At 56.3% G+C, this 19,970-nt stretch overlaps 2 protein-coding genes across 5 annotated transcripts in view; both read left to right on the forward strand.

Annotated features, from left to right (window-relative positions):
- The first annotated feature begins 882 nt into the window (after positions 1 to 882).
- Positions 883 to 3,587, forward strand: ZSWIM9 (zinc finger SWIM-type containing 9). Of its 2 annotated transcripts, none has more exons than XM_006275386.4 (2): positions 883 to 1,345; positions 1,929 to 3,587. In XM_006275386.4, the coding sequence occupies exons 1-2, from the start codon at positions 891 to 893 to the stop codon at positions 3,280 to 3,282; spliced, it is 1,809 nt and encodes a 602-aa protein (XP_006275448.2). In that variant the 5' UTR covers positions 883 to 890; the 3' UTR covers positions 3,283 to 3,587. The 2 variants fall into 2 exon arrangements, with proteins under 2 accessions (XP_006275448.2, XP_006275447.2); XM_006275385.4 differs by having other exon boundaries at positions 886 to 1,345; positions 1,926 to 3,587.
- Positions 3,588 to 10,308: 6,721 nt separating this feature from the next.
- The window catches only part of LIG1 (DNA ligase 1), a 33,015-nt gene continuing 23,353 nt past the window's right edge, over positions 10,309 to 19,970 (forward strand). Inside the window, exon 1 of one of the 3 annotated variants that reach the window (XM_019484996.2) lies at positions 10,309 to 10,330. The gene's annotated coding sequence lies outside the window, so the exon portion shown is untranslated. Of the gene's footprint in view, positions 10,331 to 14,413; positions 14,498 to 18,177; positions 18,728 to 19,970 lie in introns of those variants that run through there. The other 2 variants (XM_019485003.2, XM_014603090.3) reach the window with 2 other exon arrangements.

A 19,970-nucleotide genomic window follows, 5' to 3' on the forward strand; every position in this document is an offset into this window, starting at 1 on the left:
TTTAAAAAAAAAAAGAAGTCAGCTCAGGCTCCCTGAGGGTGACTTGGGTTTTGCATATAGTGCATTAGTTAGCTACCTCAAAAACTACTGTACATTTTGGGGGTAAAGGTTGTAGCCATGATGGTCTCAAGGATGTAAGCAGATGAGGTTCTTTGGGTAAATCCGGTATCTCATTAGCCAGGGGCAAGCAATTATTTTGGGTGAAGGGCCACTTAAGTTTTGGCAAGCCATTGAGGGCCACGTGACAGGCAGCCAGGAGCAGAAAAATATTTTCTAAATTTTTTAAGGCCCAGCAGGTTGGATGGAATGGCCTGGCGGGCCACATCCAGCCCCATGGGCCGCATTTTGTCCACCCTGTGTTAGACCAATTCAAATACTTGGAAAAAGTCTTTGCAAGCTTTTGGGCACAAACACCCTTCATCAGGCTGGGGCAGTTGCAGTTGGCCTGTGGAAGAGCACAGACCAGGCCCTTCTTCATCCTCAGAAGGGGCATACCTGCCCGAAAGCTTGCAAAGAAGACTTTTTCCAACCATTTGATAAAAGATACCGGATTTACCCAAAGAACGTTATCATACAAACACAATAATCATCCACCTGGAGCGGCAACACCGCTGCTGCCCTAAAGCCGCACGCACCTGCGGAAAAAAAGCCCCAAGCCCGGGACTGTGCCCAAGAGGCGGCGCTGCACGGAGACCCACCGCGCACGCGCCGGGAGGGGGAGGGCAGAGGCCGCGCGCCGGCCGCAGTGCGCAGGCGCATGCCGGTGGCTGCGCTCCAGGGAGCGCGCTGGGACTGCCGGGGGGAGGAGCCGCTCGGAGTCACGTGCTCCGGCAGAATGGGAGGGGGGCGAGTGAGTGTTCCCTTGCCGGCGCGCTACAGGGTGGGAGCGCATGCGTGCGCGGTGCATTGTGGGGGAGCAACCCCTAGCCGGGCTGCTGGAGGCAGCGGCAGCTGCAGGTTCCGGGGCGGGAGCGGGCCGGGACCATCCGCGCCCCCAGCCCCGCCCCGCCCCGCCCCGGGTGCGGGCAGGACGGGCCGGGACCGGGGCTGGGGCTGCGCTAGGCCAGTGCCGCCCGCGGCGGGCGGGGGTCGGGAGGATGGGGGAGCTGGGCCTGGGCCAGGAGTTCCACACGTGGCAGCAGTTCAGCAGCTTCTTCGACGACTGGTGCGAGGAGCACAAGGTGCTGTTCATCATCGCCAGTCTGAAGCCACTGATCTCGCTGCGCCAGCACCCACTGCACTACCAGCCCAACCTGGCCGAGACCCTGCGCTTCCGCTTCGTGCGCCTCATCTGCAAGCACAGCGGCACCTACGTGGGGCAGAGCACCGTGCAGCGCAACAAGCTGTGAGTGCTGACGGCTGGCGGGCCCTCCCCTCTGCCCAGCTCCCCGCCCTGGCGCCCTGTTCTGCTTGGAACAATGCTGGGCCTAGGTGCTGCCATCGCCCCCCGTCCCCAATCACTCTTCTGTGGGGGAGTCTCCTGCTCCCCCTGCCTCATGCATCACTTTGGAGGTCCAGTGTTTAATTCTCCCTAGCGGGGTGGCAGCCTTTGGCCCTGGCTGACTCCAGCAAGGGACACTGATGCAGGTGCAGGATGTACCCGGTGTCCCAGCTCAGCATGGGCCCCCTCCCTACCAGCTCATTCTTGTCCCTACTATGGGGTAATGCTGGCTCTCACTGCCCTGGAGAGCTGTGTTGAGGAAATCCCCAGTCTTTGCCACTGGCAGTGCTGCAGATCCAAAGTGCTGTGTGCTGCCCTGGCTGCTTTTGTGTGAGCTGGATTGCCCACTCCCACAGCCCTCTTGTTTGGGTCTGGCCCCTCTTTCCTGTTCCACACCTGCTGGCTGCACTGGTAGCCTTTGGCTGCATGTATCTATGATTGGTCTCCCTGGCAGAGCCTTGGCTGACCTTCCTGTCTCCCACAGCAGTGAGAAGATCGACTGCCCAGCTTCCATCACACTGCGCTTGGGCCCTAAGAAGGACCGACTGGTGGTGATTGAGGCCAGTTTGGAGCACAACCACAAGCTCTCAGAGGTGGAGTTTGCCCACTACTTCAAACGGCACCAGCTGGAGGCCAGCATGGGCCTGCCCATCCGTATCACCAACAGTGTCTCTAAGCGCTTCCTGGCACCTGACCTGGTCTGGAACCTGGAGGACTACAGCAAGGCCAAGGACAAAGGGATGTGTGAGCTCCTGAGCCAGCTGGATGGGCTCTTCAAGAGTGACCCGGGTGCCAAAGTCAAGCTGGTCTTTCAGGAAGATGTGGCTGTGCTGAATAGCATCTTCTTAGCCACCTCGCACATGCGGGGACTGGCCCAGCACTTCCCTCGCTGCCTCTATATGGACAAGGCCACCTGTGTCAACAGTGAGTTTGATCTCTACTCAGTGCTGTGCCAGGATGCCAATGGGCAGGGTCGTGAGTGTGCCTACTGTGTGGCACGCCGGGGTGTGCCTGACCTAGTCATTTTCATTGTGGCTTCCCTGGTGCAGAGTGTGCCTGACATCAAGTTGAAGGTGAAATGTTTGACAGTAGGGGCAGGCATCACGGACGTTGATGCGGTAGAGGAGGTGCTGCCCTGTGCCCGTGTACAAATCTGTCGACTGCAGGTTTTGGAGGCACTGTACCGCAAGGCACATGAGCTGGGTGTTCCCAAGGAGGACAAGGTGCGCAACCTCCTGCACAACATGGCCAATGCCAGCTCACCCCGTGTCTACAGCCAGTACCTGAGTGACCTGGAGGATGTGGCACCATTAGACTTTCTGCAGTACTATCTGGAGACCTGGCATCACAACAAGGGCACGTGGGCTGAGTGCTGGGCCTTCGAGAAGAACCGTGACTGCCCCTTCCTGGAACACATGAGCTTCCACCAGCAAAAGCTGCGCTCAGCGCTCAGCCCACCCATGGGGCTGGCAGCCTGCGTGCGGGGACTGCTGGACCTGCAGGCCTTACGGGTTGAGATGGCAGCACTCAATGAGGAACGGGTGTCAGAACTGTACCGTGCTGTGTGCCCACCTGAGAATGCCGCTCTCATTGCTGAGGAGCTGAGCCTGGCCAAGCATGCCAACTATCATGTCAAGGAGGTGCCTGAGGGCTTTCTGTTGGATGGTGGCATCTGCTCCTTCGTTGTGAGCCAGGACCTGGCTGCTTGCAGCTGCTCCATTTATGTCTCCAGCCGTCGGCCCTGCCGCCATCTATTTGCTACCCGCCTCTGGACTGGACAGCCCCTTTATGATCCCAGCTTGTTGCAGACCCCACCAAGCCCTGAAGAACAGGACACCTAGCTTCCTGGGTGCCTTGCAGACTGAGCAGCAGCCTTGGGGCAAGTCCCACAGAGCTGGCCCTGGGGCATCACTAGAGAAAGGGGTCCCAGGCCCCAGAGACAGTGGAGTGAGTTCCCTGCCAGTGGCTATGGGGCACAGGCCAGGAGGGAAGGCATGTGGTGTGGACTGGGCTAGGCCATTTGCCCACCTGGGCAGGCTGGGGCTAGACCTGTGTGCCCTCTACAGTTTGGGGCATGTGAGGAGGCATCCAGCATCAAAGAAAAGTCTTTATAAAGTTCCCATCAATAAAATGCCTTTTAGAAATTGCTCTGTGTAATCGTGGCCTGGCCCAGATGGCATGTGGGGTCACATCACTGGTGGAGGTACAGCAACTCTGCTCCTTCCCTCTGGCTCTTTGGCCTTGCCAAAGTGTGCCCAAGGTGCCCTCCCTTGGGCTGTCTGCCTCCCCTCTGTGCATTGGAGCAGACCTAGCTTAGTGGGCTGAGTTAGCCTTTCACTAGGCTCGCTTTGCCTCTGCATATCAGTTGTCAAATAATGCTCAGCCTCTGAGAACAAGGCTCAGTTTAGCAGCCCCCAACCTGAGGGCACTACCTCCAGACTTGTGGTTACCCCAGCTCACCTCTGGGCACTCATGTAGGCCCTCACAGCTAAGCCCTGAGTGCTGACTTAAAGTGGGGTGCCAATATGCCCCCCACCCCAGGAGTCTCTACAGCAGGAGTTGTCCCCTGCCTTCCCCCCTCACCTCAATCTCCAGTGGTCAGTATAATTCCTCACCACCAACTTGCCCCTACTGCTCTGGGTGAAAAAGGGAAGCCTCTGCCTCTGGGCTGTGGAGAGATCTTTCTAGTGACCCTTGCAGCAGCAAACTGAGGTGACTGATCCTCTGCTGAAGTCTTGGCCATGAATGTGACTGCTCCCCTCCCTGCTGGCTGGAGCGGGGGTCCTGCTGGATGACTGCGCCTGTTCCTTTGTGGTCCTTGGGTATAGTCCAGCCTAGTGCAGTGGACCGGTAGTGGGGACTGCCAGGGGCTGGTATTGGGACTGTCCCACCAGCTTCCATGTAGGCCTGGTGCTCCCAGAGTACTAGCCAAGCTAGCAGGGGCTGGGAATCCAGGAAGAAACAGATGGGTTAGAGGGCAGCCCCACCTGCTGCATTGGCTTGGAGTCAGCATGCACCCTGGCCATGCCAGCACCTCCTTGTGGAGGCAGGTGCTGGGGCATGTGGGCTGTTGAGCAGATGGGACCAACCTTGCTGCTGGCCACATCCTTGGCACAAGCTGTGAGCTGTCTGTCCCCTGGGCCCAGACTGAGGTGGATGCTGCTGGTCTCTCAGGTGAAGCTGTGGTGGGATGAGCCACATGGGTCCTGGTGCCCACTTTGACTGGCCTTGACTTCTGACTCATACCACGTGGCCCTGCTCTAATTCCAGGGGTGTCTCTCCCCTCCCCAAGCCAGGGTGGGACCCAGGTGTCCATGGCCCTGCCTGGGGGCACTTGCTGTCTCTGTAGTCCCTTTAAGGTATTTTCCCCACTTCAAGGGGCAGAAACCAATGAGCAGCCATTGCCTCCTGGTCTCACTACCGTTGGCCAGGGGCCCAGACTGCCCTACCCAGCCCTGAACCTAAACATAGCCAGGGATGCTAGGTGAAGTTGGGCGTGTGTGTGTGTGTGGGAGGCTGAGCATCTGCTTGTGTTTGGGAGGCTGCACGCATTCTTGGTGACTCCTACACTCCCGTGGCAGTGTCAGGGAACATGCACAAGGAAGGAGCCTGGGCATGAATGGGATTGAGGACCTGGCGGGGCTCCGGGGGACTGTGCCATGGTCAAGGGTGATGTGTGGCCAGGCATGAGCAGGGAGTGCTGTGCCCACTGTGCTGGGGTTGGTGCCTGGTGTATGGTGCTCAGGAGGGGGGTGAAGGTAAGGGGGTGCTGGGCAAGGGTGTTGGCTGGCCAGCTCTGGCAGCAAGGAATGGACCTTTTTTCTTTGCTAGTTGCTGGCTCTGATCTAACTGGAGTGAGAACCCTGGCTGGCCCAGGTGCTGGGGAATACAGGGTTGGGTTCTTCTCACACAGGCACCAGTTCAGGTCTGCCCTTGGGACAGTTCAGCTGGCCAGCGCCTCCCACACTAATGGAATTTGTGGTTTCTCTGGGCTAGTACTGTTGGGATGAGCTGGGTTGTGGCAGCTGCTGCTGCAGCTGCTCAGTGCCTCTGGGTTTCCAACCAGTCACTCACGGGTGCTGTATGGGGTTGGGTGCCTCATGGCTGATTGTGTTATGGCTCTGGAGGGCACCCTACCTAGCCAGACCCTCCAGCTGCCCGCTGTGCTGTGGGTCACAGGCAGATCTGATGCAGCCCAGCCAGGCCCCTGTGGTTACAAAGGGTGAGGGTAGAGCTGGCCCTGGCTGGAGCAAGATGATCCTTTGCTGTTTCTTCCTGCAGGCTGATCCGCTGCCCCAGGTGAATCTCACAAGCCAGCAGGTATTCAGTGCACTTGACTTCCTGACACAGGGGGTGGAAGGCAGCATTTAACCCTTGGCAGTTGTATCCCTGGTAAGTATGGAGTCTGGGGCTTTGGAGACCTGCTCTGTGCAATTACATTGAGCATGTGGGTGAGGGGGCAAGTGGGACACACAGGACCATGGCACAGGGAGGATGCAGTGCATAATCGAAGTAGGAGGCAAAGGGGTGTGGGCAGGGTGGAGGAGGAGGCAGGGCTGCAGTAGGGGCACAGGGTGGCTGAAGTGGGTATAGTTAGTGTTGCAGTGAGGATGGGCAGGGGAGAATGAGTGGGTGACATGTGGGACGAAGCCTGATCCTATTCTCCCCCACCATTTATCCAGCAGGGCTGGCATCCCTGCAGAACCAGCTGCAATGGCCTGGACCAGCTGCCTGCTGTGGGGGGCTCTCCTTGAGAGGCTGCCCAGCTGGGTGGTCAGGGATGTCTCTTACAAGTTCGTGGACCTGCAGTGGCTGGGGCAGGTGGTGCTGGAGTGGGGGAGCTGGGGCCACTGCTGGAGGAGCTTGGTGTCCTGCTGGCCCAGGACCCAGGAGCGCAGCTTCAGCTGGTGTTCAGCAAGGGCAGCCTGCATGTGCCTAGTCTCTTTATTATGCCAGAAGCCCTGCAGGCAAAGGCTTGCACTGTTCCAGAGCACCTCTGTCTAGACTTCCTGCCTGCCCTCGCTCCGGACCTGACCCCTGCTTGCAGTCCTGTGCCTACATACTGGTTTGGCAGCACAGCTTGTGTAGCCTTGCTCTCAGTGTTGCAGGTTAGGCCAGAGCTGGGCATGAGGCTGTGGCCTGTGACTCTTAAGGGCAATGGTGCCTGAGTCCTAGGTACTGCAGGAGCTGCTACCCAGGGCTGCTGTGCATGTGTGTGTACCCTTGCTGCTGGATGTGCTTTGCGCCCCCCTGTCACAGGAGCCAGCTATGACCTGGGTCTGGAGCCACCTCCAACTATTTCTGCACAGCCCTTCCTGCAGCTACTACCGGTGTCTAGCAATGTCCATCACAGATCATGCTGGAGGTGGGCACAGGGCATGAGATGCTGGTGGTGATGCAGGCCAAGTTGGGTTGTGTCCACCAGCTGGTCATGGGGGACCAATTGCGAGTGCAGACCTACCCCTTGTCTCTGTGGGAGCTTGCTGCTCATATGTTTCAGCAGTTCCTGGGGCCTTACAAGCTGAAGCACTTGGGTGGACCAGAACTTGGCCCGCTACTGAAGGAACTGAGTACCCAGCTGGCCAGTGCCTGGGTGTGGCTGGTGTTCTCGCCAGGTAATGCTGAGCTGCAAAGCTTCTTTGTGTACACCTCTTTTATGCAGCATCTACTGTGTTGCCTCCCAGACCAGCTGATCCTGCTGTGCCAGCCAGCCCAGGGTGCCATCTTCCAGCTGCACAGCATCCTGTGCCAGGATGGGGCTGGGTGGGTGCACCCTTGTGCCTACTTACTAGCCTGTGCCCAGGCACCCACAACTGCCCACTTTGCTGAGGTGACCCTGTTGCAGAGTGTGCCCCAGGCTAAGCCCACCTTGTGCTGGCTCCTGCTGCAGTCCAACCTCTCTGAGCTGGATCTGGTGTAGGCCCTATTTCCTGGGGCCCGCATCTGCCTGAGTCCTGCCCATTCACTAGAGAGCCTGCTGTAGCAGGCACAGGTGGATGGGGTGCTGCCTTCACCCCTGCCCAATGCTCTGTGCAGCCTGACTTACATCAACTCCTCAGAGGCCTACCAGCCTCACCTGGCCTGGCTGGAGACTGGTCCCTCCCAGCTTCCTAAAGCACTTCTGGTAACACTGGCATGGCTGCTGGGCTCTTTGCAGCGCAGCCTAGGTGCCTGGCCCTTGCAGGGATGGCAGTGTTACCTGGCTGCCACGTGCCCATGTGGATTAGCTGCATGGCCCCAGAACCCTTAGAGCCCTTCTCTAGCTAGGTGCTGGGTTGAGAGGATGTGATCCCTCCCTGGGGGCCTCCCCAAATTCCCATCTCCACCCTGAAAGAGCGAGGTTGCAAGCTACAATTGTTTTATGCCAGGAATCCCCCTATCCCACAACCCTGCACTCTTGCTTAGGTCCTTGCGGGGTCTGTCAGTGCATCAGGGAGAAAGATGGGGCAGGAGCAGGTGGTACCATGTTAGGGTAGGGATGGGGTGGGGAAAATCATGCACTGGAGGGCTCAGCTGGGTGTGTGGCTGCCACACCTGCGCAAATTAGAGCCTCTTTGTGTTTGTAATAGTGTCAAGGCTTGCTTTAGGCAAGACAGGGGAGGGACTGGGTGCCAGAAGCTGGCTGTATAGCACCAAGCTATCTTTTTGTGTCATAATGATTTGGACCCAGGCAGGGCAGAGCTCCCTAGCTTGCTCCTGCGGCCATATGGCTGAGGGCAAGCAAAACTTGGTAGCATCCAAACCTCAAGTCTCTGGGCCTGGGCCTGGACATAGGATGCCCTCCAAAAGATTTGGAAGTAAAGTAAAAGCTCTGTTATCTGGAATGGGGGATGCCAGTTAATCAAATATGCCAGTTAATCAAATATGCACCATCTGGTGCACTCCCTGGTGTTAGTGTGCCAGGGGACAGGGAACGGGGCCCCACACAGGCTGCTTTGCTCTGGGCTGTGGTTCACAAGGAAGAAGTGAAGAACTCGGATTGCGACGGTGAAACCGGAAGTGGGACTTCCGGTTTTGCTTTTGCCATATCCCTTGGAAGGAAGATTTGTATTGCCAGATGCTGGTTAGCGGACCTTTGTGTTTGGTAAAGTGCCTGATAACATGGCTTTTGTTGTATCTGAAGCCCCAGGTGGGGGTGAAGGATGCTTGCTGGTAGCAGGGCCGCATATGCTTCTTGAATGATTCACATAGATTTGGAATTGATTTGGCTGATTTGACTTGGGACATGAAAATTTTTCCTTAAAAAAATCAGGCAGGGCAGAGCTATGGCTCAGGCTCCCTTCTCCACAGCCTGCCCCATAGGAGCCTACACATTCCAGTGCTGCAGTAACTGTTTTGATCATATCTTCAGCCTGTACTTGGGAATAGGAACTGCACCTGCTACTGGACAGTGCTCCTGTCCCTGAACAAACCTAGGGGTCCTGTCTCCCAGCCCCCTTTCCCTCTCTCCCCTCCCCCAGCCACCAGACTCCAGTCCTCTCCCAGGTGTCTGAGCTGGTGTTCCTCTCCCATTCCCTTCCCAGAACCCAGGCATCCTGACATTCAGCACAGAACCCCAGAGCATTCTGTGTCCCCTTCTAAGACCTTAAAGGAAACTCGGTGGCACCCCAGTGGCAGGTTAAGGTACTAGGTCAAACTCTTCCCTTGAGCCAAGAAACAGATGCTGTTGGAGGCCGGTCAAGATAAACCAGACATGGGTTGGGGACTTGGGTCTGCATCCATGCCATGGGGGCAAGAAGAGTGGAAGCAGCAATTGCTGCTGTCATGGGCAAAAGTGCAAGCAAGATGCCACAGCAGAGCCTACTGGGACGGGTAGTGCTATTACAGGTGTTTGAGGCAGGCCCTGGGGGACCTGGCCTTGGCCTCAGTGTTCATGACCTGCAGCAAGGATCTGGAAGAATGTGTAGGATTGTTGCTGGGGGTGCTCATGGGTGACCCCAAACAGCAACAACTGAACTGGTAAGCAGGGACAGGGACCATCCTACTGAGCAACCAGCTAGCTGCAGAGCTGGGCTCTGCTTTTGCAGGCAGGAGCTCCTGAATGCAGAGACTGCAGAGAGGAGCAGGGCATGTGCACAGGGGCAGCAGTGATGGGTGGGATACAGCACAGCAGAGCTTGGGGCTCATGGCTGCCTGCTGGGGCTTTGTTGGTCTCATGAGTCTCAAGGGATGCTACTGTGGACCCATGCCCCTTCCTTGGGCCCTTCCCTGTGGTCCCAGCCTCCCAGGGTGTTTGCGACTGAGCAGTGCCATCAAGCCTGCCTGGCAGCTCTCATCTCTTGCAACATAGAATTGGGTTCTAGAGGTCTTCTTGGGGTGCCCACCTGTCATGCCACACCATGGCTTTGGCGTGTGCTTTCTTACTGCTGTTGGGTAAGTCGGGTCACACCCAGCACGGCCTGGCCAGAGAATCCTGGCTGCATTACGGGGGGACACTATCCCAGGACAGGTCATGCTATGCCAGGCTGATGCTGTTTCCCCGAGGATCCTCGGTGGCAGTGACAGCACTGCAGCTTGAGGGCATTTGAAGAGGGGGATCTTTTGGATGGAGACCCTCCTACTGGTGCTGCTGCTCAGAGGCCTGCAGGGTCCAAATTAATGCAGCCCTTGGACAGCAGGGAGAGTGCACGTCACAGGGGTGGGGGCTGCATTCTGCTAGAGACTAGGGTGTGGGGGCACAATGCAGCATGAAGGAGGAAATGGGGGACAAGGCATATTAAGGGCTAAGAGCTGTGAGCTGCGGGAGGGCTGCAATGCATTGTGGGGGTGGAGGGGAGGACTGTAGTGCATTGTGGAGGTGGGTGGAGCTGCAGTGCATTGTGGGTCTGGGAACCCTGGGTTCCTGCTGCTGTGGCTGTTGGAGCGTCATGGCTTGTGGTCGCCTGGCTTGTGAGTGAGGAGGGGACCACAGGGGAGGAGGCGCCTGGGATGGCCGCGGGTCACTGTCCTCTCCTGCTCGAGCTGCCTGTGCTGTGCAGGGGCTCCTTCCTTTGCCAGGGCCGGAAGTGCAGGGGAGGGGATGATGGGCGGAGGGTGTTGCTTGCCGAGCATAGGGATAGCTGAGCTAACCTGGTGTCTGCAGGGCTGTGTGTGACCTGGGACGGGACTGGGAGAGCAGATTTGCAAGAGCCAACACCACTCAACACGTGTGCAAGTGTGCAAATGTCTATCATGCAAAACGGGGCACTGTGTGTGATGGGAAGTGGCATTTTGCGGGGGGGGGGAGGGGCTGCTTGGTGTATAATGTGGGTGCTAGCCAACGTGTGGTTGCTTTGTGTGTGTGTGGGGGGGGGGGCACGTATACAAGGGTGACACAGCAAAGCAGCTGTTCAAGTGATGAAGGTTCTAACACCTACCGAAGGGCAGCACGCATGTTGTGGGGTGACGCAATGTGGGGCTGTCTGGGTGGGTGTGCGAGGCTGACAATGGGTAGGAGGTGTGTGTCACATAGAGGTTGATATTATTGAGTGGCCAGGTGTGTGCATATGTGTGTGTGTGTAGGCATGCAGAAGTGCAGTGGGAGGCTCCATTTGCATGTGATGCTGTGTAAGCTGGATGAGGGAGGCATGCAGCAGGGGCCAATTCCTTCCTCAAATGAGATGGGGACTATACTATAAACAGGCTCCAAGGTTTCATCTGGAGGGGGAGTTTACTCTGGCAAAGGAGTTCTTTTGTCAGGATGGTTGAAAGCAGTTCCTGGGATGGTGCAAGCCCTGCTAGCAAAAGAATTAGGTCAGCATGACTAGGTCAGTATGGTGGGGCTTACTGGTTCAGCCATAATGGCCACAGGGTGAGGGTTTCCCACATGCAGAGGCTGGCAAAACCTTTTAGTGCAGACCAACCCTCCCCTTCAGCTCAATGTCCTCTCTCCATCAGTTCATCTGTCATGCCATAACTTCTGAATGTGGGATTGATCCTAAAATTTCTGGGAATATTTTAAGCCAGGGTGTAGCAACCTTTGAGAAGAAGTGTGCCAAATTAACATGGCTTGCTCTGAAGGTGGGCTGCTGCCAGAGATATAACTAGTAAAGTTTAAACCCCAGACCAGTGACTCCCTTCTCTGCCCTGCTCCAGCCAAACCAGCTGCTGTTACTATAACTGTACCTGCTCTCTCACCCCCGTTACTGCAGGTGTCTTGTACCCTCATCACTGTTTGCCATTGCCACCAACTGCTGCCAAAGAACAAGTTGGCTGAAAGAGAAGCAGCAGCTCAGTAGAGGGCATAAGAGGCAGGGAGCAGGGAGGGCAGCATGTTACTGGTTGGTGCAGTAAGTACACTTCACTGCTGCTGCCACTGCTGATTCCCCCATTTACTGATGTCCTGACTAACTCACACCCACAGGCCATGTGAAATTGCTTTGTGGGCTGGATCTGGTCTGTGGGCCACAGGTTGCTAACTCCTGTTTTTGATGGCAAAGGATAGAACCAATCCAGGGGAAAATTGGGAAACCTAAAAGCTAGTTTTGTACCATCCAATTCTGAATTCCATTAAAAATGAAATCAAATCCCAGGGCTAGATTCCTTATTTTCATCTGTAAAGACCAGCACAGAACAGAGTCTGATTAAAATAGGCTTTTCTGCATCATGAGAATTGTGAAGCATGTAAGTCCAGATCCAGTGGGAAAGGACCTGCTGGGAGCATCTACACATTGCCCTGTATGGTGATGTAGCAATGCGCTACATCACTTTATAGCATGCTGTGGCAGTGTAGTGATCACATGAGGCTACATGTGATTGCCAGCTACATTGCTGTAGCAGCATACTCCCCAATTACAGTGCACCACTATGGCAACGTAGCAGGGAGCTCTTCGTTTGCGCTGCTGATACAGCGCAGTATGGGAAGTTACTGTGCTGTGTTTTAGTATGTTAGTACTAAAAGGAAGTACTAAAATGGCGCAGTAGCAAAGCTGCTGTATGGTGACGTGTAGACATGACCACTGAACACAAATCTTGGAGACGTGGGTGGAGTAGTAAACAATGCTCAGGCCAGGACAGTCATGCAGAGCTGTCTGGATGGTTTGCTAAACTGGGCCCTTTCAGAGAAGTGAGGTTTTTCACAGCTAGGGGGAAAAGTATTACCCCCAGGAACAAGGAATGCAGGTGCTCTGCAAAGGTGGAAGGGAGCTGGTGAGGAGGAGGAGGGGAGACTTTTTCCCTTTGATTGGGTAATGGATGAGGCTGGTACTGGAGCCTGGCCTTCTGTTGTGGTGTCTGTGCTTCAAAGAACAATGCTACAAGGCTGTAGTGGGTGCAGGAGTGAGCCATGGAAGTGACTGGAGGGCTGTGGAAAATGTCTGCCAATGAGTGGGAAGGAGCTCAATTTGCCAGGCTGCTCAGAAGGAAGGCTGAGGGGTGCCTTGATCACAGCATACATGTAGAGGAAGCCAGCAAGTGCCAGCAGGCTCTCCAGCCCAGCCAACTGGGAGCCGGGCAGGAAGCTGAAGCCAGTTAGCATCAAGGCACAGGTGTGTGCAATGCTGGCAGTGGAGTGCTTGAATGGGATCTCTGGGGTAGGGGTGAATGGTCCATTTTTTTGTAACTTCAGATCATGGCAGGTGCTGTTCTCAAAGGTGGGTTAGCCAAACACTAGAAATAAGGCCAGATGCAGCATCTGCATGGTCAGGTTATCTGGGAGAAGAGGGCACAGGTTATCACAGTGGGCATGCTTCCTAGTCCATTTACAGAATCATGTGCCTGCTTTTGTCAGGGCCTCCTGTGTTAACAGGGTATCCAAGGTCTAATCCCAACTCTGAGCGCTAAGAGGCTCTTCATTGTTGCTGAGGAGGAGACAGGAGAGACATGCCAGGGAGTATCTTTAGCAAACTGGTCACATGGGGGGGGGGGGGGGGGGAGGGAATGGACGTACGGACCAGAGACAGAAACGGACAGAAACTCCTGCAGGAAGGAGGGGAGGTGTTGGAAGTCTGGAGGAGACAGGGTTGGAGAGAGGGATTTGTATGCATGCTGTGAGGGCTCAACACTTTCCCTAGCTCTTCCCCACATACCACCCATGGTTTCTCTCCCTTCCTCCTGGCCACACAGGGGGGCACAAACGTTGGGAAAGGACAGTGCTGCCTGGGTCAAAAGCAGAGGCACTTACAAAACGTGGAGGTAGGCATGGGGCTTTGGGTTGATAAGCCAGGAACAGGGATAGAAACCGGAAAGTTTCTGTTGGGGGATGAGGTGCAAGGGGTCTGTGATACTCTAGGAGCCCTGTGCTGCCATGTAGTTCTCTACGGCCTGCCTCTCGGGGTCCTGTGGCTTCTCCCATATCCCCATGGTGCCAACCTTGCCTTGACCCTTGTACCCTGTCAGTTAACAAGAGAAAGTACTTTTTTATACAACACAGAGTTAACTTAAGTAAGTCATTGGCACAGGAGGTGGTGGAGGCAAATTGCAGAGCTAAGTTAAAAAGGGGACTGGATATATTCTTGGGTGATAGTTCTGTTAATGGCTATTGAACAGATCATTTGGAAACATTTCTTTTGGCATCTCTAAATCGATGATGATGAATGCCAAGGAGGTATTAAATAGCAGATAGATCACTGGAGATATCCAGTTCAATGTCTTCCCTCTATAGCATCCACTTCTGCCACTCTCAGAGACGGACTACATGGACCATTGGCCTGACCAAGCATGGCACTTATGTTCTAATGTTGACTTCTGTCTGGGCTGAGTCTGCAGCTGCAGGCTTCCTCTGCAGCCAGGGCATTGTCAGTATGGTGGGCTCTGTGAAGTTGAGCTCTGTTCCCTGTTTGCTATGGTCCTGGCACCAATGTTGGCTTGCTGTGCTGTCCCCACAGGCCAGCCGCCCCGTGGGATGGAGGAGGCCGAGTTGCAGGAGAAGGAATTCTTCTCATGGGAGGAGTTCAGCACCTTCTTTGACGCCTGGTGCGAGCACCGGAAGGTGCTGTTCTTTGTCAAGAACTCTGTGCCGCTCAGCAAGTGCAAATGGGCAACAGCCCCTCCACAGCCCGGCGTAGTGGAGGCCCTGAAGTACAGCTCTGTGCGCCTGGTCTGCAAGGATGTCCGGGGCTCCAGCAAGCCTACCCAGGGGTAAGACAGAGCAGGGACCCCAGGGCTGGCCCTACTGGTGTGGGCTGGGCATGAAGCAGCATGTATAGCAGGGGAGGGGGGGTGGGAGGGGAGGGGAGGACAGGGGAGGAGCAGGAACAGTTGCTGCATCAAGTTGGGGTTAGTGCACTCTCTGAACTGTCTTCTGCCATCTGCAATTTCCATTTGGTATCTGATTTCCGCTTCTTGACCTCAGTTGTTGGGCAGTAGGTCTATAGGATGCTTAAACAGTCCCCAGCATGCCCCATCCCAGAGGTAGCTGCACCTCAGTTCTAGTTCAGGTTCTTCAGCACAGCCTTTTCCTCTCTTGCAGGGGATGGGAGGCTGAATGAGATGGGCCAGTGACTCCTTGGTGTGATGCAGCCAAATACATGCATAACCACAAATAGAGTCTGGCCCAGTGTGGGAGGGCTTGATTCCTGGGCTGAAATGCAACATCTGTATGCCTGGGCATTGCTGGGCTGGTGTCCATCTAGGTCTGACTGAAGAGACAGCGCTAGCTGTTGCAGAGGGAGATACTGACTTCTGTCTCCACCCTCTGGTTCCAACTCCCTCCATCCACTGGTGTCTGGCTGAAGGGGAGGAGGGCTACATAACTCTCACAAACACTGCCTATCTTAATCCTTTCTGTAATGCCACCCTATAGGTTGATTCTGTGCCCCTTGCACAGTGCAGCCTAAGGCACAGGCTGACGTAAGGATCCATATTCTCAGGCTGCTCTCTCATGCTTTTCATCAGCAGGTCTCACAGTGCGTTAGTCAAGAGGCCTGTGTTACTATCGGCATTTTACAGACAGGGAAACAGAGGTATATGACAGGGGAGCCACTTGCCCAAGGCTCCCTCAGCAGACAAGAGGTGGAATCAGCAATAGAACTCATCTCCTTGGTCCTAGGCCAGTGCTCCAACTGCTGGGCCAAGCTGCTTCAGTGTTGCTGGGTGTTTTGCTTCTACAGATAGAGACATCCATTCCACCCATCATGAGACCTGAGACCAGCATCACTTTGGCAGGGAGCCCCCTAGGATAATGAGTCAAACTAGGACGGATTGTCTCCCAGGGGCAGACTCTTCCTTTCCATCAGGGATCAGAGGCAGACTCTCCCTTTCCATCTCATTTACCATCCCCTGGATCCTGCTTTATAAGAAAGCCTGATCTCCTGTGTGTCCACCAGTTGATGATGTGGGTGTCTCAGACCTGACCCTTCCCTGCAGTAACCAGCCCTCCATTCAGGCCCCCTGGCCTGAGCCCCCCATCTGTACCATTCTCACCCTGCTCCTGACCCTGCTTGCTCAGCTGGGGCCTAGTCTAGTGCAGTGCTGTCCCTGGTAGGGATTTGCCCTGACATCTACAGATGTGGAGAGGGGCCCGGCCAGGCCCTACCCAGTCTTGAAGGGAGGTGCCCTTGGTCATTGCTCTCCAAGCTGTTAGCAGCCAGGCTGTATTCTGACTCCTGGTGCAACGCCATGCACAGCTTCCCTGGGACTTGGCCTCAGGAGGACAGCCCCTGCCTGTCTGCATGGCCCTCCCAGCAAGCCCAGATGGGCTGGAGCCCCTGCTGGAGAATGAGTGTAATGTGCCCCCTTATAAAGGGGCTTCCTCTAGGCCTGGATTTTAGGAGCACGCAGGGTTTGTATATAATCTAACAGTAGTCTGTCCAGCTGGACCGCACCTGAAGGCACACACCAAATGCAGAAATGCTCATGGGAGATACTTGGGGATATCCTGACAGTTGCTCTCAAGAGCTGGGCCTCTGTCATGCGTGAGAGCTGCTGCTGAGCCAGACCCCCAGAGAGGTTTCACTGGGGTACTTCCAGGTTTGGAGCATGTCTGGGTGAGGGTGCATGATGTCTCAGTGACCTGGATTGGGCATGCTGCTTCAAAGTAAACAAGCCCTCAGAGACCAAATAGGGCCTGGGATTTGGACTGTAGGGAAACAGTGACAGCTCCCAAGCTGGCCTGCATGTGACTTGAACGGCATGAATGGTGCTGTGGAGTGACCTCACATCAGGGGGTTAGGCCCTAGTGACCCTCAGCCTGTCATACTGACCTCTCCTATCAGAGAGAGTGCCCTCCTGTCCATGGTTATATGCCACCTGGACATAAAAGCAAGTGTTCCGCAGAGTGTCCTGCAGGCCAGGCACCCAGTGGGCTGGGAGATGTGGTTTCCATGCCATAAGGAGAAAAAGGGGCTCTGCTGGCTCCAGGCACGATGCTGTGTGTCTGGAGCCTGAGGGGATTCTCATGATGGTATCTGGGTGCCTAGCACTGTCTCTTTGCCTGCAGGGGTCAGCAGAAGGGCTGTAGCGCCAGCATCGTTCTCAAGATGAGCCCCAGTAAGGACCGTCTGATTGTCACTGAGTGCCAGCTGGCCCACAACCACACGCTCTGTCCTATAGAGTTTGCCTACTACTTCAAAAAGGGCTACTTGATGGCCAACTCCTGCCTGCCAGTGCGCACCACCAACAAGATCTCCAAGCAGTTTGTAGGTGCTCAGGATGTGCGACGCTTGCTCTCCTACTGCAAGAGCCGTGACCATGGTGTGCTGGATGTCCTCCATGGCCTAGACAGTCTTTTTGCCAGTGACCCTGGAGCCAAGGTAAAGCTGGTCTTCATGGAGGACAAGGTCATTGTCAAGACCATCTTCTTCCTGACCTCACGCATGATGGTGTTGGCCCAGCGCTTTCCACTCATGCTCTTCTTTGACCGTATGGTTGGGCTTAACGAGGAGTTCGACCTCTACACAGTGCTGTGTGTGGATGGGACTGGTCGGGGACATGAGTGCACTTACTGCCTGACACGGAAGGAGACGCCTGACCTGCTGCGCTTCACGCTGGCCTCTCTTGTGCAGAGCGTGCCTGAGGTCAAGTTCAAGGTACGCTGTGTCACCCTGGGCATAGAAATCACCAGCCTGGAAGCAGTGAAGGAGCTGCTACCCAATGCCCGTGTCCAGATCTGCCGCTCCCAGGTGCTGGAGACCCTGTTCAACAAGGCCCAGGAGTTGGGTGTGGCAGAGGATGAGCGCATCTGGCCCCTGCTCTGCCAGCTGGCTTCCTCCAAGTCGCCAGCTGCCTACAATCAGGCAGTGCAGGAAATGAAGGCCATCTTCCCCCATCGGTTCGTCCGCTACTTCTGCCGTCACTGGCAGCCGCGCAGTGAGATGTGGGTGCAGTTCTGGGCCTTTGAGACTGCCTGCAACGTCAATGCTTGTGAACTGCTCAAGGAGCACCAGCACCAGCTGCTTTCGGTCCTCAGCCCCCCTCTGACTGTGGCACAGTGCATCCTGGACCTTACGGCCATGCAAGCAAGTGGTGCAGCCACAGCCGAAGACCAAGAGCTGGACGAGGAGGAGTTGGCTGCTCGCTACCGCTCCGTGTGCAAGCCAGAGCCCGCCGGCCTGATCGAGGAGGAGCTGGGGTTTGCCCGGCACAGCCTATACAGCTGCCAGGAGACGGCTGAGGGCTACCGGCTCAACGACGGCCCGTCTGAGTTCTGCATGGATCAGGCACTGACCCACTGCAGCTGCTCCATCCACACCTCCCGCCTGCTGCCCTGCCGCCACATCTTTGCCATGCGCCTCCGCACTGGGGTGCCCCTCTTTGACCCTGCCCTGCTCCCTAAGGACCCTGTGGCCCCACTTCCCACATGCTAGGCCCCCCTGGGCCCGGGGCAGCCACTGCTGAAGGAGCCAGGAGCGGCAGGCGGACAAGCGGTCTGTGTGGGGGGAGTTGATTGCCGGAAGTGCTCCCAGCACCACAGATCCATGGTGCTGAGAGGTGGTTCCCGGAGTAGCCTCTGCGCCTGCGGTCTGGAGGAGAGACCAGGCCTTCCTCTGGTGCGCTCCGGGCTGGGCCGAGCCGGGCCCGCCGTGTGACTCGGGTCTCCCCGGGCCCCGCATCAGCCAGGGGTCGCGTCCTGCTGCAGGCGGGGGACGAGTCGCGCCCCACCTAACCCAAGCAGACCCCGGGGGTTTGGGTGCGGGGAGGCGGCGCGTGGCAGCCCCGGGCCCGTTCCCCCGCGCGGTGTCGGGGGCGCGGCTGCCACCCAGACTACATTTCCCGGCAGGCCGTGATAGCAGGCGCTCGGCCCTCGGCCTGTACCCGGACTCGCTTCCGGGTTACGCCCCGGTAGTGACGCAGGCTCGGAGCCTGTCGGAACTCGGCTTGGATTTTTCCCGCGAAAAGGCCGCGGGGCCGGGGCTGGGCGCGCGCTTCCAGGTAACCGCGGGCGCACGGCTCTCGCTCCCCCCCCCCTCCACCCGCAGGACGGGCTGCGCTGGGAACGGCCGCTCGCGGGTGCCGGGGACTGGCCCCTCCCTACGCGGCCTCGTGCCCGGCCCCCCCTCGGGGCCCTAGTTCAGCGCCCGACCCCTGGGCCCCGGCATCCCCGGTGCCAGCCGGAGGGTGGGGGCAAGCTCCGGGCTTTCTCCTTTCGCCTCTGGCATCGGTCTCCGCATTCAGAGGCTCCTGCTGCGGTTCTGGCGGCGCTTCTCCCCGCGCCTTTACTCTTGTGCGCTCCCCATCCGCTGGGGGGCCCGGGCCCTCTGCCAGACCGGGAAGGAGGCTCCGGCCGGGGGGACCCATGTGAGTGTGGGGCCGTTTCCCTGGCTCTCTTCTGCTCGCTGACTTGGGGCAGAATCCTCTGGCTCCTTGGGCACCTTTGCAGGGCAGTGGGTGCTCGCCCTTTGGAGCTCTCCTGACTACCCTCTGACCCCCACCCTTCCCTCCACCTCCCATCCCTGTTTTTTCATCTGTGGTCCCCTGGGGTCTCTCCTTGTGCTTTTGGTCACCTCCCTCTGACTACAGGTGTAACTTTCTCGTTTCCCTGTGGGCCTACGCCCACAGTTTATCCACATAACAAATGGACCTTCCCCTATGGTATCATTTGGTGTGGTGCTGGTCATACTTGTTACCCTCTGATCTCACTGGGGTCCAGATAGTTGGAAAGCAGCAAGCTTCTGTAAACCTCCACAGTCAGGTGCAATGAGATGGGACAAAGGTCATGCATACCCTGCAGTCTCAGGGCAAAAATGCTGCTGCCTGCTGCGTGCTCTCTGTAGCTATCCACTTGACTTGGAGCAGTTTGTTCTGGACACTTCTTGAAGCCAGATGTCAGCTTCACCTCCCCATTGGGACAACACCGATTAAGCTATTTCCACCCCCGCTAAGAGCCCCCCTGGCAAAAATGGTGTGAAAAAATGTCAATTGAAAATAAATAATTTTTTATTGTTTATATTGTAATTTGTTTAATTTAAAAATGCACTTGTTTCAAGTTGAGCTCTTTTTGTAATGCAGTATATGAGGCTTACTCTTATTTTATTTTTTTTTAAACAAAAAAAATAAATGCTGACTTAGTGAGCCTCTATCACAAAGCTTGGGTTGAAGGCTGGATGCATTTCTCTACTTAGGAAGAATTTTGAGATAAACATTTATTCATTGAAGCCCTGCTCTTTAAGTGTAA

This window comes from Alligator mississippiensis, chromosome 5 (assembly GCF_030867095.1).
Source record: "Alligator mississippiensis isolate rAllMis1 chromosome 5, rAllMis1, whole genome shotgun sequence".
Lineage (NCBI taxonomy): Eukaryota > Metazoa > Chordata > Crocodylia > Alligatoridae > Alligator > Alligator mississippiensis.